The sequence below is a fragment of the Acinonyx jubatus genome, chromosome B3, assembly GCF_027475565.1.
Source record: "Acinonyx jubatus isolate Ajub_Pintada_27869175 chromosome B3, VMU_Ajub_asm_v1.0, whole genome shotgun sequence".
In the NCBI taxonomy this organism is placed as follows: Eukaryota; Metazoa; Chordata; class Mammalia; order Carnivora; family Felidae; genus Acinonyx; species Acinonyx jubatus.
The window spans coordinates 47,555,668-47,576,407 of record NC_069386.1 but is presented as its reverse complement, the minus strand read 5'-3'; the positions used below and the strand labels follow the sequence as shown (position 1 = coordinate 47,576,407).

Below are 20,740 nucleotides of genomic sequence, written 5' to 3'. Positions count from 1 at the left end.
TGAAAAATTAGAATTAAATGAAGTTCAGTAAATATAAAACGTACAACATAAATATAACAAAAGTCTATAGCTAGCCTATAAACCTAAACAAATCAATAGTAAAGCAATAGAAAAAAAATACTTTTAATATATATAACACAATAAAAATTACCAAGGAATAAACTTAATAAGAAAAATAAGTGGACTTAATTGAAGGGAAAAAACTGAAACTTCACTGAAGGACATAAGAAAGATGTAAATTAAGAAATATATTTCTGGCTCTGAAGCTAATTTTTCTAATATAAAATTTCACATTTAATGCATTTTGAATCAAAATTCCTTTGAGGTTTCCTTCTTTTTAAAGTTAGAAAAGTGATTCCAAACTTTATATGAAATATATTAATTGGTCTGAAAATAAAACCAAGGAAAATTTTTAAAAACAGAGATAGTAAGGAGAGTCTGGTCCTACCAGTTTCTTAGACAGTCAATAGCTAAAATATTAAAAATGGTATGGTACTGGAATAAGAACAGAAAATATAAAGGAAGAAAACTGAGTCCAAAGGGTTTTAGTAAGATAAAGCCCTGTAAGTTATATTAAAGATTACTGTGTTAAGAAAAATTATTCAATAAATAAGGCAGCAGTAATTGAACATTTAGAAAAAAAATTAAAACCAGTGCTTTATCTAATGGCATTTACCAAAATAAATACCAGATGGACTAAAGGATCATATATGAAAAGTGAAATAAGAAATATCTTTAAAAAAAAGTCTCGGAAAAATACATGGAAGTTCTTTCTAAGCATAAAAACAATGCTACAAGCTGCAAAGGAAGTAGCTATCTCAGGCTACTTACAAAAAAATGAACTAAAATTAAATAATAAACAGCAATCTTGAAAAGGTATTTACATTTTATTAGTAAATATCCTTAATATATAAAGGTCCATAAACCAGCAATCCCAATTCTGATAATCTACACTAAATTATATCATCAAGAATATTCACTGCAGTGTTGTCACTGTTTCCCCTTCAGTAATTGTGTAAACAATGGGGCCAAATTTGGTTAAACAAAACAAGAACATATACACAAAAAGAATGCATTAGAAAAAAAAAAAAGGAAATAAACCAAGGTGGTTATTTTTATGTAGTGAGGTTTATTGGTACTAGATTATTTTTTTAATATACATTTATAACTTTCCCAAAACTGTAATGACAAATATATATATTTGTAATGACAAAAATAATATAAAAAAACACATGAATGATCATTTTCATAAACACATGAGATTATCAGAATTCAAAAGTTTCAACAAATACAAAAATTCACAATCATTTGTAAATTAAACTGTCTTTGCATGGTGAAAGCCCCTTAAAGCTTTCTGGTTCTATTAGTTTCTTAATGTTACATGAAAATACAGTTAAAAGAAGTCATTCAATGCTGTCTTAGATTTTATTTCCATTTTTTCTCTCAAAGGGATTTTGATTTTAATGACAATAAAGGGATTAATTTCACAAAAATTACATCTGAACATCACTGCAATGAATTCTACAAGGGTCTATATGCAATGGAATAGCTTAAGATAAAAGTATATTTCACATTCATAATATATTTTCAGTGAATATTTAAAAGAGAATCAATTTAAGTCTGGTCATTCTGTGTTAAGTTTTTATGTAGGAAACCTCATCAATGTACTCCAAACAGGAAGATGACTAGTCTAAAAAGGACATTAGGAAAGGACAAAATTTCTTTAAAAGTGTTTACTGAGAAGAGTATTATCTCTTCCGTGATTTAAAACTCTTGTACTTTAAAAAAAAATGTAGTTATGCTACATTTTGCTTTCTTTAGTAAGCTATTTCCTAATACTTTGATATACTTCTTGCCTGTCTGTAGTCCTACATTTTGCATCTCTCTCAAGTTACTTAAACCCATATGGCAACTTATGCTTTTAGGCAAGGCACAATCATATGAGAGAAAAATTTGGAGCTCCCATATGCTGTGATACTGTGGACACAGAAACATACTTTCTTCTTAGCTCATGCTGTGCTAATACATGTTACTATATTATTTGTATGCATGTGTACTAATTCATATTTTGAGCAACTTATTTATTCACACTAAGTGAAAGTCCTAGCCAACTTTATTTCTAACTACTTGACCGACCTTCTCTACCCACACAGTATATCACTCAAATTTAAGAAGTTTGCCTTTTCACCCATTATGAAACACTCATGGAATCGGAGTTCTAGCCCTATATGGTCTCCTAACTAGTTTGTGACACTGGGAGAGTCACCTAACTTCTCTGGGTTTCCATGTTTTCATCTACACAGTGAGGACAGGACTGTACTAAAACACTTAACGAAGTCTTTTATAACTCTGAAACTTTATCATCAATGTTAGGGAACAGAGTCCATTCTAATCGCTCTTAATATTAAATTAGTATCTACTGTGTGGAAATACTGTGGGGAACACAACAGTAAATAAAATATGTTCTTAGCAAAATGATTTTTGAACTAAAATACCCAGACTTAGGTATAGTACTACATACTAATTATAGAGGCATAATCATTAGCACAATTCTTTCACATTCCATGAACAGAACTAGTCACATTATTATTAGAAATTTCTCTTACCTATTACTACTTCTTTTTTCAACTCTCTGAGATCCTTCCTTTTATTTTTGCTGCTCTCTATTATAACTGCAAATTAATTGTTCAAAATTGAAGTGCCCACTGCTCCCACAAAATGATGGAATGTCTTATTTCTCTTTTGTTTAGGCAAAACCTGTTAACTTTTTTAACCTGTAACTTTTCATAATGAAAACAATTGAGGGTTTGTGGGAACCTCAGAAAATAATTTAATAGAAAATATAACTGTTCTTTGCCAAGGCAGGAAACCATTAGGAACATAAGGAATACTTAATGAGCCAGAGTCATACTTCCACAAAGTTAGGGTGCTGTCTCTAACAACGGTGGAAAGGGTTGTACAGTGGAAAGATATCATTTCAAAAAATATATGAAGTCTCAAGTTCTCTTATTAATTCATTATGAAAATGTCATACATTAATTGGTTCAATTTGCCTTTTGGGAAACTAGGAAGACATCTTTGGAGAACTAGTCCCTCAACATTCCCCACTTCAGACAACTTCTAGAATTTTAGAGCTATAAGAGACCTCATACTCTTTCAATTGCCTCATTTTATAGATAACACATCTGACAAAAAGAGTGGTGAAAACACCTTTCCAGGTCACAAATTTAATGACAGATCTATTCCGTTGATCCTCAGTCCAGAATTTCTTCAGCATATCACATTTGCTGGTATTAACAACCTTTTAATAAGTTAATATTTGCTTCCTTATAGTTTTATAGGGTTATTTCTGTTATAATTATCTGGATTTAGTGAAAAATTAACACTTACTATAAATACATAACAGAATTTTCACCAGTGGAAGGGACTATATCTTATTCATTATATCTTCAGAACTTAATACAGGTTCTGGCACATAGCAGGTATTTGACAGGTTGTTATAAGTTAAGAGAATGAACTTTACAGACTTGGGTCACATGTACTCTTAGCTTTTCTTAAAAAGAAAAAAAATCTAAGCTTTTCTTAAAGAGAAAAAATCTAAAGCTCTTCGGTTTAACTTTGTTCCCTTGATTATTTCAGACATTTTTCTCCAGACTTTCTCTGGCTCTATGTTCCTTAAGGTTAAGGAATCAGAATTTTGAATGAAGGTAAGTTTCCTTTCTAGAAAGTATAGTAAGTGTGGTAGTGTAGTCCCTTTGCATCATTTTACACTGGTTAACAACAGCATTTATTTGACACTTTTCTTTCAAACTGTAGAAGTACAACATATGAATCGTTGGTGGTTTGACATTTAAATACCCAGAGAATGTTGTTTTTATTTACTCTGCCAGAATAAATTCCATTTTCAGTATCAATTATAAAAAATGTTAAACAAAACTAGACTTGGCAACTATTAAATTTTTTTAACCAGAAAGGTCCATTAGTCTATACTTTTGTTTCCTGTATTTAAATAAATTATCTGTACTATCGACATTATTCGAGCATCTAATATGTACAAGTCACTGAACTCCCTCATTCATGAATAAGTAATTCACAATATTCCAGAAACTTACCTTTTTTTTTTTTGATTGGTACAGAGAAATATTAGGTAAGTTTTGAACACATGAAAAAGGCCCTTAAAAAGTTTTAATAAAAAACATGTTTTAATTTTCTCTTATACATTGACTTATTTATTGCCTTCCACTGTCCTAGACTTAGGCAGACCCTTCCTGTCATCCTTAAGAACTCTACAGAGACACTCTTATTTAGCAATCTTTTACCATTATCATGCTACCCTCCAACATCCCTTCTATCATCCAGAAGAACTCTAGAAGAATCCTTTTATTCAATAATCCTGTCCTTTATGATATATGCTACCAGAGAAGCTTAGAGATAGGAAGAATCTTAGAAGTATCTAAGTTAAAATCCCATATACCAGAGTGATATTCACCAAGAATAAAACAAATCACTGTACCCAAGTATAGTGCTTAAGCTCTTTAACACATCAGCATGCCTAATGTATACACATGATACTTACTTGTACTCATCATAGACTTCCTGTTTGGGCAATGAAGTCTCAGGATGTTCTTCTAGGGTATTCCGAATCCAAGAAAAGGCATGCATTTGCTGTGCCCGACTAGATGACACGGCATTCTGATCACTAACCATAAAACAAAGACATGTTTTAGCTGAACCAGACAGCAATTCGTTGATAATTTTTGAGACAGCCTATAAGCTCCACTAAAGAATTGCATGTAAATACAATTGTAAATACGTGTAAATACAAATGACCAAACCAAATTCAGGCCATATAGTAAATGCCCCATTATCTATATACAAATTGTCCACCTGTGGTTGTGAGCCATTTTCTACAGCTAGTGACTGACTGAAGTTATTGCTGTTCCATCCCTGTACCATCCCTTCCCATGCATGGTCTCTAGAGTGGCATAGGTGATGGAGCGCTGACAACATAAAGTATTTGTTTCTGTGAAAATTACACAGATTAAGTGGATATTTGCTCACTTACTTGCCTATACTTGCCTAACTTACCAAATCATCAAACTTTTAAAATAAGTTATGGAAACAATTATTTTCTATCTGCTTGGCATTTTCAAGTAACTATTCTGAAATCTTATTAAGCACTCTATGCTCCAGAATGCAATTCATACCAGAGAGATCCAGAGAGGACAAATCTCCCTCTACAGTCCTTCTCTAACTGGCCCCCTCCCCAGGCCATTACTTCGTTAAACATCCTCAGTTTTTACTGTAGGGCAGCATCATTTATAAACTAAATCCATAAAAGGGACACCCAAGATAGCATGAGGGAAGTTCCTCTATTGATTCTGACATTCATCCCAGCTACCTATAATAATTATTTAATTCCAAAGAAGATACTAAAGAAGTTTCTAGGACAAAAAAGATGATTAAAATGGTTATGAAATTTGGTTTGAGGGAGAAGAGGTAAAAGCAACAGAATTTTCATGCCATTTCTTTTTATACACAATTTTAAAGTAATAGAAATTTAAATACAACTTACATGAAAGAAATGCACTTTGAGAAATACTTAAAAGGGTAAATAAACCTAAGAATAGAATGCATGAACCAACAACTTCTCTATTTTCTGGATGAAACTATTAATTTTTTTTTTTAATGTAGGCTTAATGCAGGACCTGAGATCAAGACCTAAGCCGTGATCAAGAGTCAGATGCTTAACTGACTGAGCTATCCAGGTCACCCTATTAAATATTTTTAATAATCAAAATACAGTAATATCCCAAAACACACTTAAAATATCTTCTGTTTAAAATAAATTCATGTTCCATATATGTAATTTCACTTTTTTTTCTTTTATACTGTGCTCTGTTTACCTGGCAGTAACTACAAAAAACTCCTGCAACATCATTCTTTACAATACTTAACTGTTTATTTTCTGCTTTTCTGTTCAATTTTCACAATCCCTCACACTGCATAAATATATTGATTCGTTTAAAAAATAAAACCCAGGGGCGCCTGGGTGGCGCAGTCGGTTAAGCGTCCGACTTCAGCCAGGTCACGATCTCGCGGTGCGGGAGTTCGAGCCCCGCGTCAGGCTCTGGGCTGATGGCTCAGAGCCTGGAGCCTGTTTCCGATTCTGTGTCTCCCTCTCTCTCTGCCCCTCCCCCGTTCATGCTCTGTCTCTCTCTGTCCCAAAAATAAATAAACGTTGAAAAAAAAAATAATTAAAAAATAAATAAATAAATAAATAAATAAATAAATAAATAAATAAATAAAATAAAACCCAAATTGTATTTCATAGCATTTACTCAGGTACACAAATGAATCAGAAAAAACTATAGGTAAACACTTACCCAAATATGATCAAAGACTAAAAAAAAAGATCTCCTGTTTTGCCATTCTGCTTCCTGATGGTTTTAGAAACAGCACACAACAATAACAACCACAACACACACTCCCCGCACAGTTCTTAGGGATGTCCTACAAACACTATAATTAAGGCAAAAAACAAGAGATATACCTTTTCTCTCCATTGCTGAGACCAGAAGGCAGCTGAAGGTAGAGGTAGAGTTTCTCCAGGTCTGTAAAATTCTCAACTTCTTTCTGGTTACAAAAGATTAAAAAGAAATATCATTTTAAAAACACTTGTTTATCCCTCAACAAAATTTACTAATACCTGTGTACTACTGGTAGGAATGTAAATTGGTACAGCCATTGTGGAAAACAATATAGATGTTTCTCAAAAACTTAAAAGTAGAAATACCATATGATCTAGTAAGTAATTCCACTACTGGATATTTACCCAAAGAAAATGAAACCATAAATTCAAAAGGATGAACACCTATGGTTACTGCAGCATTATCTATAATAGCCAAGATACAGAAGCAACCTAAGTGTCCAGTGATAGATGAATGGACAAAAAAGATGAGGGGTGTGTGTGTGTGTGTGTGTGTATACACACACACACACACACACACGAATATTACTCAGCTATAAAAAAGAATGAGATCTTGCCATTTGTGACAACATGGATGGAACTAGAAGGTATTAAGCTAAGTGAAATAAGTCAGAGAAAGATAAATACCATGTGATTTCACTCATATGTGGAATCTAAAAAATAAAACAAGCAAAAATGAGCAGAAACAGACCCATAAATACCGAGAACAAACTGGTGGCTGCTAGAAGGGAGGAGGTAGGGGGATGAGCAAAACGGGTGAAGGGGACTGGAAGTACAGGCTTCCAGTTATGGAATTAATAAACCACAGGGATGAAAGGTATAGCATAGGGAATATAGTCAGTGGCATTTTAATAGTATTGTATGGTGACAGATGGTAGCTACACTTGTGAGCATAGTGTAACATATAGACTTGTCAAATCACTATGTTGTACGCCTGAAACAAATGCAACATTGTGAGTCAACTATACTTCAATAAAAATAATAACAATTAAAAACATATTGACTGTTTAAATTTAAGCTAGATGAGTCACCTGCCAAAGAAAAAATAAAGGCTTTTTTCTTATCAGTAAAATAATGGATAAGTTGTTTGATAAATATATCTCACATAAAAAGTTACTAAAAGAAAATGGTAATTTCCTATTAATTCTTATATTCTAGGTATAAATAAAATCAATGCTTAGACAAAATAGTATTAGAGGAAAGGTCTAGACTAGAAGTCAAAAGAATATTCATTCGTTAGTCTTAACTTAACCATTTAACTGGCTATGAAGCTTCAGTGCTCCGGCAAATTTTCCTTACAACTGTGAGAAGGATGACAGGACTTCTATGATCCTTTTCTAATTCTCAAAAACCTACAACATGTGACTGATGATGATACTCTCATACAGGGGCAGAAATGAAGTTTAAAATACTGAAGTACTACCAACAAACCTTTCCACACAATGCAGATTTAATTATTCACAGAGCTACAACCATGGCTGCTATTTGAAGAACCTACCTGTAAGATAAGCTGTAGCTATTCTGCAACTACATCATTTTGTCTCTAAACCTACCCTTTAAAATAATTTCTGCTATACAGAGGACTGTAGAACTTTCTTTCGCAGCTCAGTTTGCCAAAAGTAGCTTTAAATGTGCCACAAACTCTGTTACAAAAATAATACAGTGAAATTTTGGTAGCCTAAAAGAAGTCCATTGCAATTGAAAATGTGGACAAATAATTGGTACTCCTGGTAACAGAATTTATTCTTACCTAATAAAGCACAGCTTAAACACATATCCAATTTTAAAAAAGTTTAAAATGATATAACTTAGCCTATTCTTAGTCTCACCAGGATTTATCTATAAAACAGTTTAATCCTAGAATTCATCCACAAAAATCTACGTATTTTTCATTCTACTGTTTTATGGGAATTTTTGCAATTAGCTCTCACTCTAATACCTAATATATTTATCAACAATACCATGTATAACTCTCCTCTCAACAAAGGAAAAACCAAAACACAAATAGACATTTTCTTCCCAACTGTTACTTAACACTTTCTTTTCTCCAGATCCCCAGAATTCAGTTTTGGAGCATGCTTAACTTTATTCCTTGTCATGCTCTCCACTTTAATCCTTTATTTAGTCCTCTTAAGTCTTTCCCACACATTCTTCCAAGTCTCTTTATTTTCTCTGCCCCTATATTAGTCTAAGTCTTCAGTTGTCTGTCTTTTAACAATAAAGGAGGGTTCATTTACTCATTCATCAATTTTATTTTCTGCCATGTTTCACAAATGATTTACAGTAATTACAAACTTACAGTGAACCTACGTATGAACCTATGTTCATACACATATGAACAATGCAACAGTCCTTGTCCTTAAGGAACTTACAAAGATTTGTCATTACTAAAAACGTACAAAACTAGGGGCACCTTGCTGGCTCACCCAGTTGAGCATCTTGATTTTGGCTCAGGTCATGATCTCTCATAGTTAGTGAGTTCGAGCCCTGCATCAGGCTTTGCACTGACAGCATGGAGCCTGTTTGGAATTCTGTCTTTCCCTCTCTCTCAAAATAAATAAACTTAAAAATAGTTCCTAAAATACCTTCTGTTGAGTATTATTAACATCACCCAGTTAATCTCAACAATCCTTATCATATTAAATCCAACGTAGGTTATGTTACCAAAAAACCTTATTATGTGCAAAGCCTGAGAAAATGTAGTACAAATCATCATTTTTGGATAAAGAAAATGCAGTATATGTGTGTGTATAAAACAGAATACTATTCAGCCATAAAAAATAATGAAATCTTGCCATAAGTTTATGATAACATGGATGGACCTTGAAGGCATTATACTAAGTGAAATAAGTCAGACAGAAAAAGGTATATAACATATGATCTCATTTATATATGAAATCTGAACAATAAACAAATAAAACCAAAAAAACCCCAAGCTCATGGATAGAGATAGATTGGTAATAGCCTGAGGCAGGTGGCAGGGCATGGGCAAAATGGGTGAAGGGAGTCAAAAGGAACACACTTCGAGTCATAAAATGAGAAAGTCATGGGGATGCAATGTGCAGAATGGTGACAAAAATTAATACTAATGTATTATAGGGGTGCCTGGCTGGCTCAGTCAGTAGAGTGTGTGACTCCTGATATCAGGTTGTGAGTTCAAGCCCCACACTGGGTGTAGAGATTACTTATAAATAAAATCTTTAAAAAAATACTACTGTATCACATATTTGAACATAGCTTAGTGAGTGGATCTTGAAAGTTCTTACCAAAAAATATTTTTTTGTAGCTACGTATGGTGATGAATGTCAAATGGACTTACTGTGTGCCAACTGGGCTTACTTATTTTGCAATATATACAAATGAGGACTCATTATATTGTACACCTGAATCTAATATCATGTCACATTAATTATCCCTCAATAAGAAAAGGAAAAAATATCATTTTTGATGACTAAGAATAAAAAAACTTCATAGAGCTTGAGAAACCTTGGATTCTGTAATTTGCAAATTTAACATATACTAGAGGAACAAAGAAGAAATTCCAGAAAAGAGGAGAAAGTCCAGAAGGAATTCAGAAGATAATCCAAATTAGGAGAAAGTGACAAAGAAGGGATTTAAAGACAGAAGTCAGAAAAATATTTTTGAAAAAGATTAACCTCACTGTCCTATTTTGGTTTTTTTTTTTTGCCTTAAAACAATGAAAAGTTAACTACTGATTCCTATTTCATCTATTATGTGGGACTCAACACATAGAAGAAAAAATATGGAGAATTTGCTAAACCTGATATCAAAATTCTGTCAAGCAAACGGGAACAAATGACTCAAGTGTGCAGTGATGGCATTCAGGTCTAGCAAGGCTGAGTTCACCATGAAAATTTTTGGCTTCAGAGATAATGTGTCACTTAAAGATAATCAATGGCTTCCAAAACAATGACTAGTGGTGTAGAAGACTTAGCCTTGCTTGATAATCAAGGCAAAAATATGTTGCAAATATGTTAAACATCAGATTATTTGCTATGCTTTGTGAAGATTTAAATGTCAAGAAACATGTTTTTCTGTCCCACGTTGAGATTTGTTGGTTGTCAAAAAGAAGTACGTTTGGCTGGATTTATGAAATGAAGAACAAAGTTGCTCCATTTTTAGAACATTAGAAAAAAGACCAACTGCCGAAACTTTTAAAAGCTGTAATTTTAAAATTTAGCCTGAAAAAGAATGAAGTACTGATACATGCTGCAACATGGATGAACCCTGAACACATTATGCTAAGTGAAAGAAGCCAGACACAAAAGGCCACATATGATTGTACCTCTATGAAATATCTAGAATACGCAATTCCACAGAGAAAGATTAGTGGCAAACGGGGGAGTATGAGAACTGATTGCTTCATGGGTTTCCTTTTGGGGTGATGAAAATGTTTTGGAACTAGATAGAGGTGGTGGTTATGCAATATTGTGAATATACTAAGTAAGTATCACAGGGGCACCTAAGTGGCTCAGTTGGTTAAGTGTCCGACTCTTGATTTCAGCTCAGGTCATGATCTCACGGTTCATGGGGTCGAGCCCCACGTCAGACTCCATGCTGATAGCACAGAGCCTACTTGGGATTCTCTCTGCGTCTCTCTCTGCCCCTCCTGCACATGCACGAGCACTCTCTCTCTCTCTCTCTCTCCTCTCTCAAACTTAAAAACTAAGTATCACTACATGTAAATTTTTTGTGCTGTGTATTTTAGGTCAATAAAAAAATTACAATTTTCAAGAGCTTGACATATTTGACAGATATATCTGAATACTTGACTTTAAACTTCAAATAACAAACATCAACATCCTTATTCCGTAGGCTTTAAAGTTTTCATTTTCTTTAATTGAAGAAGTTAAGTCTCAAAGCAAAATTATTGAAAATGATTTCAAGTTTACCTCAAATATTATCTAGTTGGTTGAATGAACCATGGTGATAATTTCCTACTATTGTGATTGAAGGTTTCTTCTGAAAGCTTATGAGGACCTCTCTCTCACACATTTCAATCTTTGTATGAAGACATACAAAAGGAAATCTTTGAACTAAAGTTTGATTTAGATGTCAAAAACCTTCCAGGAAACCACTTTAAACTTAATTTTGCACATGACCTAGTTAGTGCTTTGATCTTTCACATCCTGAACAGAAGAGCCTGTAGCAAACAATCAGATTCAGCATTCAGTTTGATATCATGTGATCCAGAGGGGGAAAATAGGTATAAATGTAAGATATACAAAATCAAGTTACTTTTGGAGGTTCAAGGTGGAGTTTGGTATTTAAGTCCTACATTCAATCCCCTTCCCTTCTGAAGCTTTGGCTGATAAAGAATATTCATTCACACCAGGAACTAGTAGCATGGAGCTATCTAATTCCTTCTATGAGGTGCAAGTAAAGTGGTAAAGAGAACAAGGGATAGAGACAGTGCTCATCAAACATTCCACTTGCTCACCTACACTTCTCAGCTTCCTTTGCAGCCATGAACTGAGCAGAAATGATGATTTCATTTCTCAGCTGACATAATTAAGAATCAATGTGTCAACTCTGTTCTTTTCTTCCCTTTGTGAACCTTGGAAGCCATGTATTTCACTGGTGAAACTGTAAGATGCAGTGTCTCAATGTGGGTTCCCACGGGACCACGTGGAGCAAGGACCTCCAATGATTTGTGCTGTACATATAATGTGAATGAAAGTAAATTTTTGCAGTTATGCCACTGGTATTTCAGGCATACTTTGTTATGGCAGCACAGACTAGCCCATCTTGAGTAATACAGAAAGTTAGACTTTTCCTTCTAGCACTTTTGAAAGAACTGAAGATCCCTTTTCTATATGTAGATAAAAATGTGAGGAGGGGGAAAGGATTCCTTTCTGTAATCACAAAATCTTTTACTCAAATCATTTTTAAAATGGCATTTAACTTATTGTGAAATTTCAAATTAAATTAATCATGGATATAAGATATTTATATTTATCAAAATGGGATATAAGGTAAAAAAAAAAAAAGGTTGAGAAGCACCACTTTAGAAGATACAGCCTTCATGTTCTCTTCCACTTAACTTTTATTTCTAAAAACAAACAAACAAAAACAAACAAAAAACTAGTTAAAAATTCAACTCTAATAATTTTGGACACATGATCCTATAATATATGCCTTTGTCCCTCTACTTTGGGCCACAGCAATTATTCAAGAATTTATACCCAATTAATTTGCACTTACTGCTTTTTGCATTTACTATTCAAAAAATGATTTTAAGTGTCTAGTTACACCTTCCCCCTCAACTAGATTGAAGATTCCGGTTTGCCCAAAGTCAATCACCTTTTGAAGCAGAATCCTGAAAGATAAGACAGAGCCAGATGGGAATCCTTCTAATACTTTAATATCCCATTTAGGTTTTTTTTTTAATTTAAAATTATAAAGTATTTCAAACAACATACAGGAAGCAGGTACATATGCATCACTAGTCATATTTAAAAGACGCTAACTTTTTGCCACATTTGCTCCAAAATTCTTTCACTTTTAAACAGATTATACAACAACTACATGGATAAAAAAACCAATTTGTTCATTTCTTTACTGACAGACAGTTATCATAAAGTTTTACTATTTCAAATAGTGCTACAATAAAAATCCTTTATTTGTGACTGCTGTATCTTTGTGTAAGAGCTTTTTCTATGGTACATACTTAAAAGTAGAAATACCTGGCCATAAACGGTGCATATCTTCAACTTTATTGGGCATTTCCAAATTGCTCCCCCAAAACTGTTGTGCCAATTTATATTTTCAGCACCAAAGCTACAATTTTTCTATATCTCTGTTAAAGCTTAAGATTTAAATGTTAGCCACTCTTATGGGTATGAAAAAGTATTTCACTGTCTTACATTTTCTGATTGAAGGTGACACTGAGGATCTTTTCATATTTTTTTATCATTTGAGTTTACTCTAATATAATTGCTATCAAATTTTAGCATGCATCAGAACCACCTGGAGAGCCTGTTAAAAACTCCAGAGTTTCTGATTCAGTAGGTCTTGAGTGGGGGCCAGAGAATCCTGATATCTAATACATTCAGTTCAGTGATGCTGATACTGCTAGTTAGAGTATCTTATCCAAAGAACCACAGTTGAAGAACATTTAAAAATGAGGATATTTGTCATAGTCCATGTACTAATCCGCCATTGGCTATAAGTGCTGCTATTACATTTTCCTAGTTGCAGCTTGTCTTTTGATTTTGTTTTTCGAGTCTTTGATGCAGAGAAGTTTTTAATTTCCAGGAAGTCAAATATATCAATCTTTTCATTGATAACCTGTGCTTTTTGTGTCTTAAGATCCTTCCCTGTCCCAATGTCATAAAGATATCCCTCATTTTCTTTTTAAAGTTTTGTTTTTCACAGTTAAGTCTTTAATTCCCCCGGGATTTATTTTTCTCATATAAAGTATGGTTCTAATTACAATTTTCCCACAAGGATAGCTAAATGTTCAGTATAATTTATTGAATAATTCACCAATTCCCTTATTTTTCATGCTCCATCTACTATGGGATTCTTGTCTATTCACAAGTTTAAAAAGGGATGCAATTTTTACCTTTAGCACTTAAAAACACCTTTTTCTGAGGTGGAATTTAATTTAGAAAAAAAACAATTTATCTTTAAGAGTAATATAGCAAAATGTATGATTCACTGATTGTTCTTGAACTTGTGTCACAGAGACTTTTCATATAAAAATATCATCCAGTAGCTGATTAATATAGTAATAAAGCATCTTTGATAGAGCTTTTATAAATCTGAGTTTAAGAGGCACATTTCCTATTGATAAATAATATGAATATGACCTATATTATATGTTATAAATGAAAGCAGCAGCTGCTACTTGAGCTTGATAGACTGACCCTTCAAGTTCAATTTATCTAAAGCAGTGAGATAGAGTAGTAAGGTGTAGAATATAGAATTAGAAGGCTTAGAGCCAAATTCCAGATTTGCACTCATTAGCTTTGTGATATTAGGCAAGCTGTTCAAGCTGAGTAATCTGTATAAAATGCTCATAAAATTTTTGTGAGGATTAAAAGCAGTTTATAAAATATATTTATAATAGATATTATTATACAAATATTATTCTGAATTAATTTAATTGCTTAAAAGATTTTGCTGGAAGAGTTTATTATTCAAATTCTATCAAAAATAATCTTTTATCTCAAAAAGCAAGATATCTTAAGAAATTTAGGAATTATTTAGCTTGGTGACCTCCACTAACTTGGGAGGTACATTGTAAGAGAAAGGCTCCTAGATTTTATATGTAAGCGACACATTTGCCCATAAGTTATTAAAGACCACGTTCTGCCAGTGCTGACTTTCTGTCGGGTAAATGTAGAATAGAGTTGATACTATTCCTTCCTAAGCCATCAAGATGAAATAGAAATTAGAAATTACTTCTGACAACAACTGTGCTAGTACTAGACAGAGAGGAATCAATTTAAGCAGAATAGGTCAGAAATAAAAGCTTTTCCTAGGTTGGACTTGGAACAAAATGTGTAACGTTCCACTTGTCTCCTGTAATTAAAAAGACTTGAAAAAATATTCTATAATTCAAAAACTGAGTTTATTTTTAGTGTTTCTGCTAATATGCTCAGGACATCTGCCTCTAAACTACCAATACATACAGGATGGATTACTGAGACCCAGGTAGAATTTCAAACGTCTGATTACCAGAACTTGAAGCCCTTTCAGCAGATGGAAAAGAAATATGTTCCCAGTATTTACTATCATGGATATAGTTACAAGGTAGTCTGAATGGAGAGATCTGCTCCTGTTTTTAGGGAGCATCTTGAATCAGGTTTGCTCTATACTTTCATGTTAAAAAAAAAGGAATTTCTCCGGTTTGAAATCAATTCTCTATAGTGATGTGTTTCTTGTTATGAGACTTCCCTCTCAGGTGTTATTCAGAGTTTTGTTTTGTTTTAATAAGGTCATAGAACTGGGAAAGGGCTGATGCTTAAAAGAGCATACCAATTAAAGGCTTAATTGAGAAGTTTTCAGGTAGATCCTTGATGGTGAAATGACATCTGAGGATCATCTTTATTTCCAGAAGAAGAAATTCTTCCATTGAGATGTATAAATACCCTTCAAAGAACTGGCTAGGTTGACAATGACTGAGTTCTGGTGGAAGATGACCAACCAGGGTATCATGTCCATAATTATTCTTTAATCTTTACTTTTCAAACTGGTATCAGAAAAAGGTCTTTTTAAAAAGTTTCAATTTAAATTTATATTTAGCACAGTCAGCTTAAAATCCAGAAACCTAAATTCTCCAGCTTGACTGTTTCTTCAGTTAATCATGTATGGAGGGAAAATATATACACTGATAGGATAATCATGCTCGAATTTGCCTTTAATTTTTTGAACAAAAAAGCAAAAAACAAAACAAAATTAAAAAAAAAATCCAATTTCTTCCCCTCAGGTGACACTAATTCAAGAGCACTAAAAGTCCTCTTCACCAGCATCACTGACAGAAGGACTAAAAGGGGGAAAGTAGAAGCTTTTTTTATAGCTTTTTTTAATTGATGGAAACAATCACATACCTGATATTATATTCTCTCAGGCCCGAGCAGTTGTGAAAGCTGTCCTCCCACAGGATTGAATAAGGAAGACAGAGAAAAAGGTCAAGGTATGAGGACTCTTATTTTTCAATCCTTGTTTCTTAGAATTCTTAATTTTCAGTTTCCTAACTTGCTATGATAGAACCATAGTGGGCATGGGGATGGGATGCGATCTTCTTTTGAGCTACCTGCTACAAACAATGTAAGATGAAATTATTTTTCTATTCTCAGTCCTAGAAAATATAAATCAAATGGGAAGAGTAATTTTATTATATTTGTATTATTGTGAGAATTTACTCTATTTGTAAATTTACTGATTTAGATATAAAATGAAAATGGTTTAAATTTCTGTTCAAAATATTCTGCTCTGAGATAAGGAATGTGACGTGAGTTCATTTGAAAGACATCAATTACTAAGGGACAGCTTAGAAAAAGTAAAGCAAGGCTGACAAGCAAACTCCAGCGAAACCCAAAATTTCTTACTTTCTTCTAATTCTGCTGGGTGAATTAAAGAATCCATGGCCATCTGAAAACAAACTAATGAACAAAAAACCCCCTTCAGCTTGCCTCAACTACAATCAAACCTAGAGAACTTCCCACATCAAGAAGCCCTGAAGGGCTGCAAGGTAAGCACTGGAAAATTCACACTCCAAGTGGGTAAGTAAGGTATTTCTGAGTAGATACTGTGTCATAGGTTAGGAAAGTTCTGCACATAAAATTGGAAACAGATTAAATCATGAAAAAAAAAAAAGTTAAAGACATTGCCAAGGACATCCAAACATCTAACTGTATCTAACAGTGGTCATTTTAATGAATGTACTTTAAAATATACTGGTTTTTGTATGTGTGTGTTTTAAGGGCTTAATAATAAAGAAGGAAGCTGCAACTCTGAAACTGAAATAATGAGTAACATGGTAGCAAGTGTCATGGCTACATAAGTGCCCAGATGACCAAAGATTAAACAAAATCTGAGACAAGGGCATATTGCTAAAATATTCATATAGTAGGTCCTAGGGTTCAAACAGGCAGAGGGCACGTAAATTGATAGATTTGGGTCCCTTCGATACAGGACTCAGAGGAGGGCACTAGTACCCACAGTTAAATTCTACAAACAAGTGATCAACATGGGATGATCATTTAGTACTTCTCTGGATCACTTAGGTGAGGCAAAGGTTATTATCAACATTTCTGCATCCCTTACAAAAAGACCCCAGGGTTCTACCAATGGTTGGGGTTGGAGGGGTGGCACTAACAAGAAGGATAAAGTTTAGGTCTTTCTAGTCACTTTGTTTTTAACTTTTTCAGCATGGGAAGAAAGAATGGTCCCCAAGAGCGCAGCTATTATGTTCTAAAATGGATTTCTAGTTGATTCTTCAAGATTTTAAAGCTACAGCCTCAGCAAAAGTGTAGGCCATAGAGATGAAAATTCAGTTCTGTAATTGCTATCTCTGTTTCTAATAAACTTTCCTTTTTTTTTCCTTAGTTTACTTTTCTGCAAGTTTGAAATGACTGAAAATGCAAAGACAGAAAAACTAGAATCCTATAACAATTCATTTGTTTGCTATGAGACTACGCTTTTGTTGTGTTATGCCATTGTTATGAATATAGAGATAGTAATAAAATTGTGTTTCTTTCAGGTAATGGTGAGAGATAGCTATTATTCTTTCCTATTTTTCTTTGTGACAATAAAAGGAATTTGAAAACTAGCTGACAATGGTTAGGGCATTCTTAACAATTATGAAAGAGAAGAATTACTAGAACTCATGATTTGGGCCTTACTGGCAAATTTGGTCCACTTGAGTCCTTAACAGGAGGAAAAAAAACCAAACAAACCACATTATGACTATATTGTCCTCCCGTACAAAGAGAGGATAAAGTAACTCATGATTAATGTAAAAAAATAAAATAAAATAAAAGGTTCAATATCCTCTAAATGGCTTGGCCTTGTACAGATTATTTCTTTATGATACTCAAAAAACAAAACCAGCTATTTAAATCTGGCCCTTTTGTTAAGTCTTCTACCCTGCCCCGGTAAATTCTACACAAAAATGCTTTCTTTTGAAAGTTACCCATTTCTTTACCAAGTGACTGAAAGGAAAAAGTCAGATTCTGAAATAGGTCTTTACTTACTAACAGTAACCCTCGGGTCACATCCCAAGATAAACCCCATAACAATGAGCCTTTTTCAAGCTACAATGTATTTTAATTAGATACTGCAAACAAAGTTTTTTGTTTCAATCAAGTCTGGGTTAGTAAATTGACCTTAGTCACCATTTAGCATTCATTCACCATTTAGCATTCATCACAGAAAGGATGTGGGGTCAGAAAGCATGATTTCTCCTGTAAAGGAGGGAAAGGAGGAAGGAAGCCTTCCAGTTGTATTGACCTCATACATGCCCCCTCAATGACGTATTAAACACCTCTGGAGGGCAGGAGAGGACAAGTGCCTCCTTTTCTTCCTCCTCCTCCTCCTCCTCCTCCTCTTCTTCTTCTTCTTCTTCTTCTTCCTCTTCTTCTTCTTCTTCTTCTTCTTCTTCTTTAAAATGTTTATTTATTTTTGAGAGAGAGAGAGCATGAGCAGGAGAGGGGCAGAGAGGGAGGGAGACACAGAATCCAAAGCAGGCTTCACACTCTGTGCTGTCAGCACAGAGCCCAATGTGGAGCTCAAACTCATGAACCGTGAGATCATGACCTGAACGGAAGTCAGATGCTTAACCAACTGAGCTACCTAGACACCCCCATATACCTCTTCTTTAAAAATTGTTCCTTGGGCAAGTTATTGAAAATTATGTCCAGCATAGTACCATCTGTCTTAGTCCCACTCTAACAGCATTAGTTTGGTTCTCAAGGAGCAGATATACTACATTCTCATGTTGCATACATCTTTTAGTTCCTGCCCACTCACTTCAGCAGTAGGCACACTCAAATAACTGACTTCCAACCAAAGACATTAACCATGGGATAGACTTGAAAAGTTTAAAAATTAAATGAGAACATTCATTCATTCATCCAGCACTGAGTGTCTACTATGCTTTAGGCATGACCTTAAATTTTAATACAAAGGGAGAGACAATCAACAAAATTGATTTATTTATTTTTAAAGTTTATTTATTCATTTTTGAGAGAGGCAGAGAGGGAGAGAGAGAGAGAGAGAGAGAGAGAGGGAGGCAGAGAAAGCAACCCAAGCATCTGACAGCTCAGAGCCCAAAGTAGGACTCGAACCCAAAGACCACAAGATCACAGCCTGAGCCAAAATCAAGAGTCGGATGCTTAACCAACTGAGCTACCCAGGCACCCTGACAATCAACGAAATTCAAAAATGAAACAAATGTTACATGATTATGATAAATGCTATGAATAAAAAGTTTTGGAAAGGGATACAATTTAAAGTAGAGTGGTCAGGGAAAGTTTCAGTGGGAAATAAGACATGAAAATGTTTTGCACAATGGCTAACCAATGGGAAAGACTCTCAAAAGAGCCACCATAATTCTTTGTTCTACCCTACTTTTGATTTCTATTGACTAGCTGTTGTAATGTTGCAAGAACAGACAGTAAAGAGAGCCCACATTACTAAGAGACAAAAAGAGAGGCTGTCTTCTGTCTGTCCTCATACATATCATTATGGCTCCCTCAACCCTGTAAAGAATGACTCTCAGAAGAACCTTGCCCCAAAAGAATCTAACACAGAGGTCACAAATTCAAATGCCAGGCAGGTAACGCAAATGATTAAAAACAGACTATAGGGAAGAAATGTATTTATGCTAAGGAACAAAAGCCTGGTGGGAATTGAGAAGACTGGAGAGTACAGATCATGTTTGAAAGGGGTAACTGCTACCGAAGCCTAGTAACTGTTGTCATATGGAAGTAAGGACTTAGTGCCCTGAGTTTTCAAGAGAAACCAAACACACAATTTTTTTTCTGTGACTCTCCCAATTTTGAAATGTGGTAACCAATATGAAATTTAAAAAATGTCAACGTGGGCCAAACAAAACACCTCTGTGGAACAGATCTAGCCTGTGGTTCTCCAGATTAGTTCCTCTGGTCTACAGGGTTAAGTGCTGATTCCTTCCAGGGCCATAAGCACTAAGAAGCTTGATTTGCTGGAAAGACCTGCTTGTTATTACCATCCAGTCCATATCTGAGTTAGCATATGTTTTAAAATCCAGGAATGTACTTAGATTCAGAGAAAGCCATATTAAAAAGATGCTATAAGCCAAGATGAAATGATACTAGAATAGCCAGGGAAATATCCTCTATTGCAGTGCTCCAAATACAACCCTGGTGAGGATCCAGGTACTGCTGAACTTCCACATAGGGATCTCTGATATCTGATAAATGAACAAACTTCCCACAGACAGACTTCTTGCTTGGCTTTCTCCTTGCCTGTTCTAATGAACTTACTAGTATAGTATGCTAAACAGGATTTTTCAGATGGGGTATTTGGTGCCTTTTTTGTGATTCTATTTTTAGGTTTTAGATTTTGTAATGGACAACTCCTATGTGCCCAGAAAGTTGGTTGCTTTACCTGAAAACAACCTTTGGTGCTCACTAAAGGCTTTGGTGCTCACTAAAAAGGTAAAGTTTTTTATTTTTTAATTTTTTTAATGTTTATTCATTTTTGAGAAAGAGTGCAATGTTTATTTAATGTTTATTT

General features: G+C 34.1%; 1 protein-coding gene across 4 annotated transcripts in view; it reads right to left on the bottom strand.

Annotated features, from left to right (window-relative positions):
- The window catches only part of RFX7 (regulatory factor X7), a 132,240-nt gene that overhangs the window by 40,403 nt on the left and 71,097 nt on the right, over window positions 1-20,740 (bottom strand). For all 4 annotated transcript variants that reach the window (XM_053223983.1, XM_027067317.2, XM_027067316.2 and 1 more), the window contains 2 exons: window positions 6,554-6,636; window positions 4,577-4,699 (listed from right to left, as the gene is read on the bottom strand). In XM_053223983.1, the coding sequence (XP_053079958.1) occupies window positions 4,577-4,699; window positions 6,554-6,636 (206 nt within the window). The remainder of the gene's footprint in view (window positions 1-4,576; window positions 4,700-6,553; window positions 6,637-20,740) is intronic.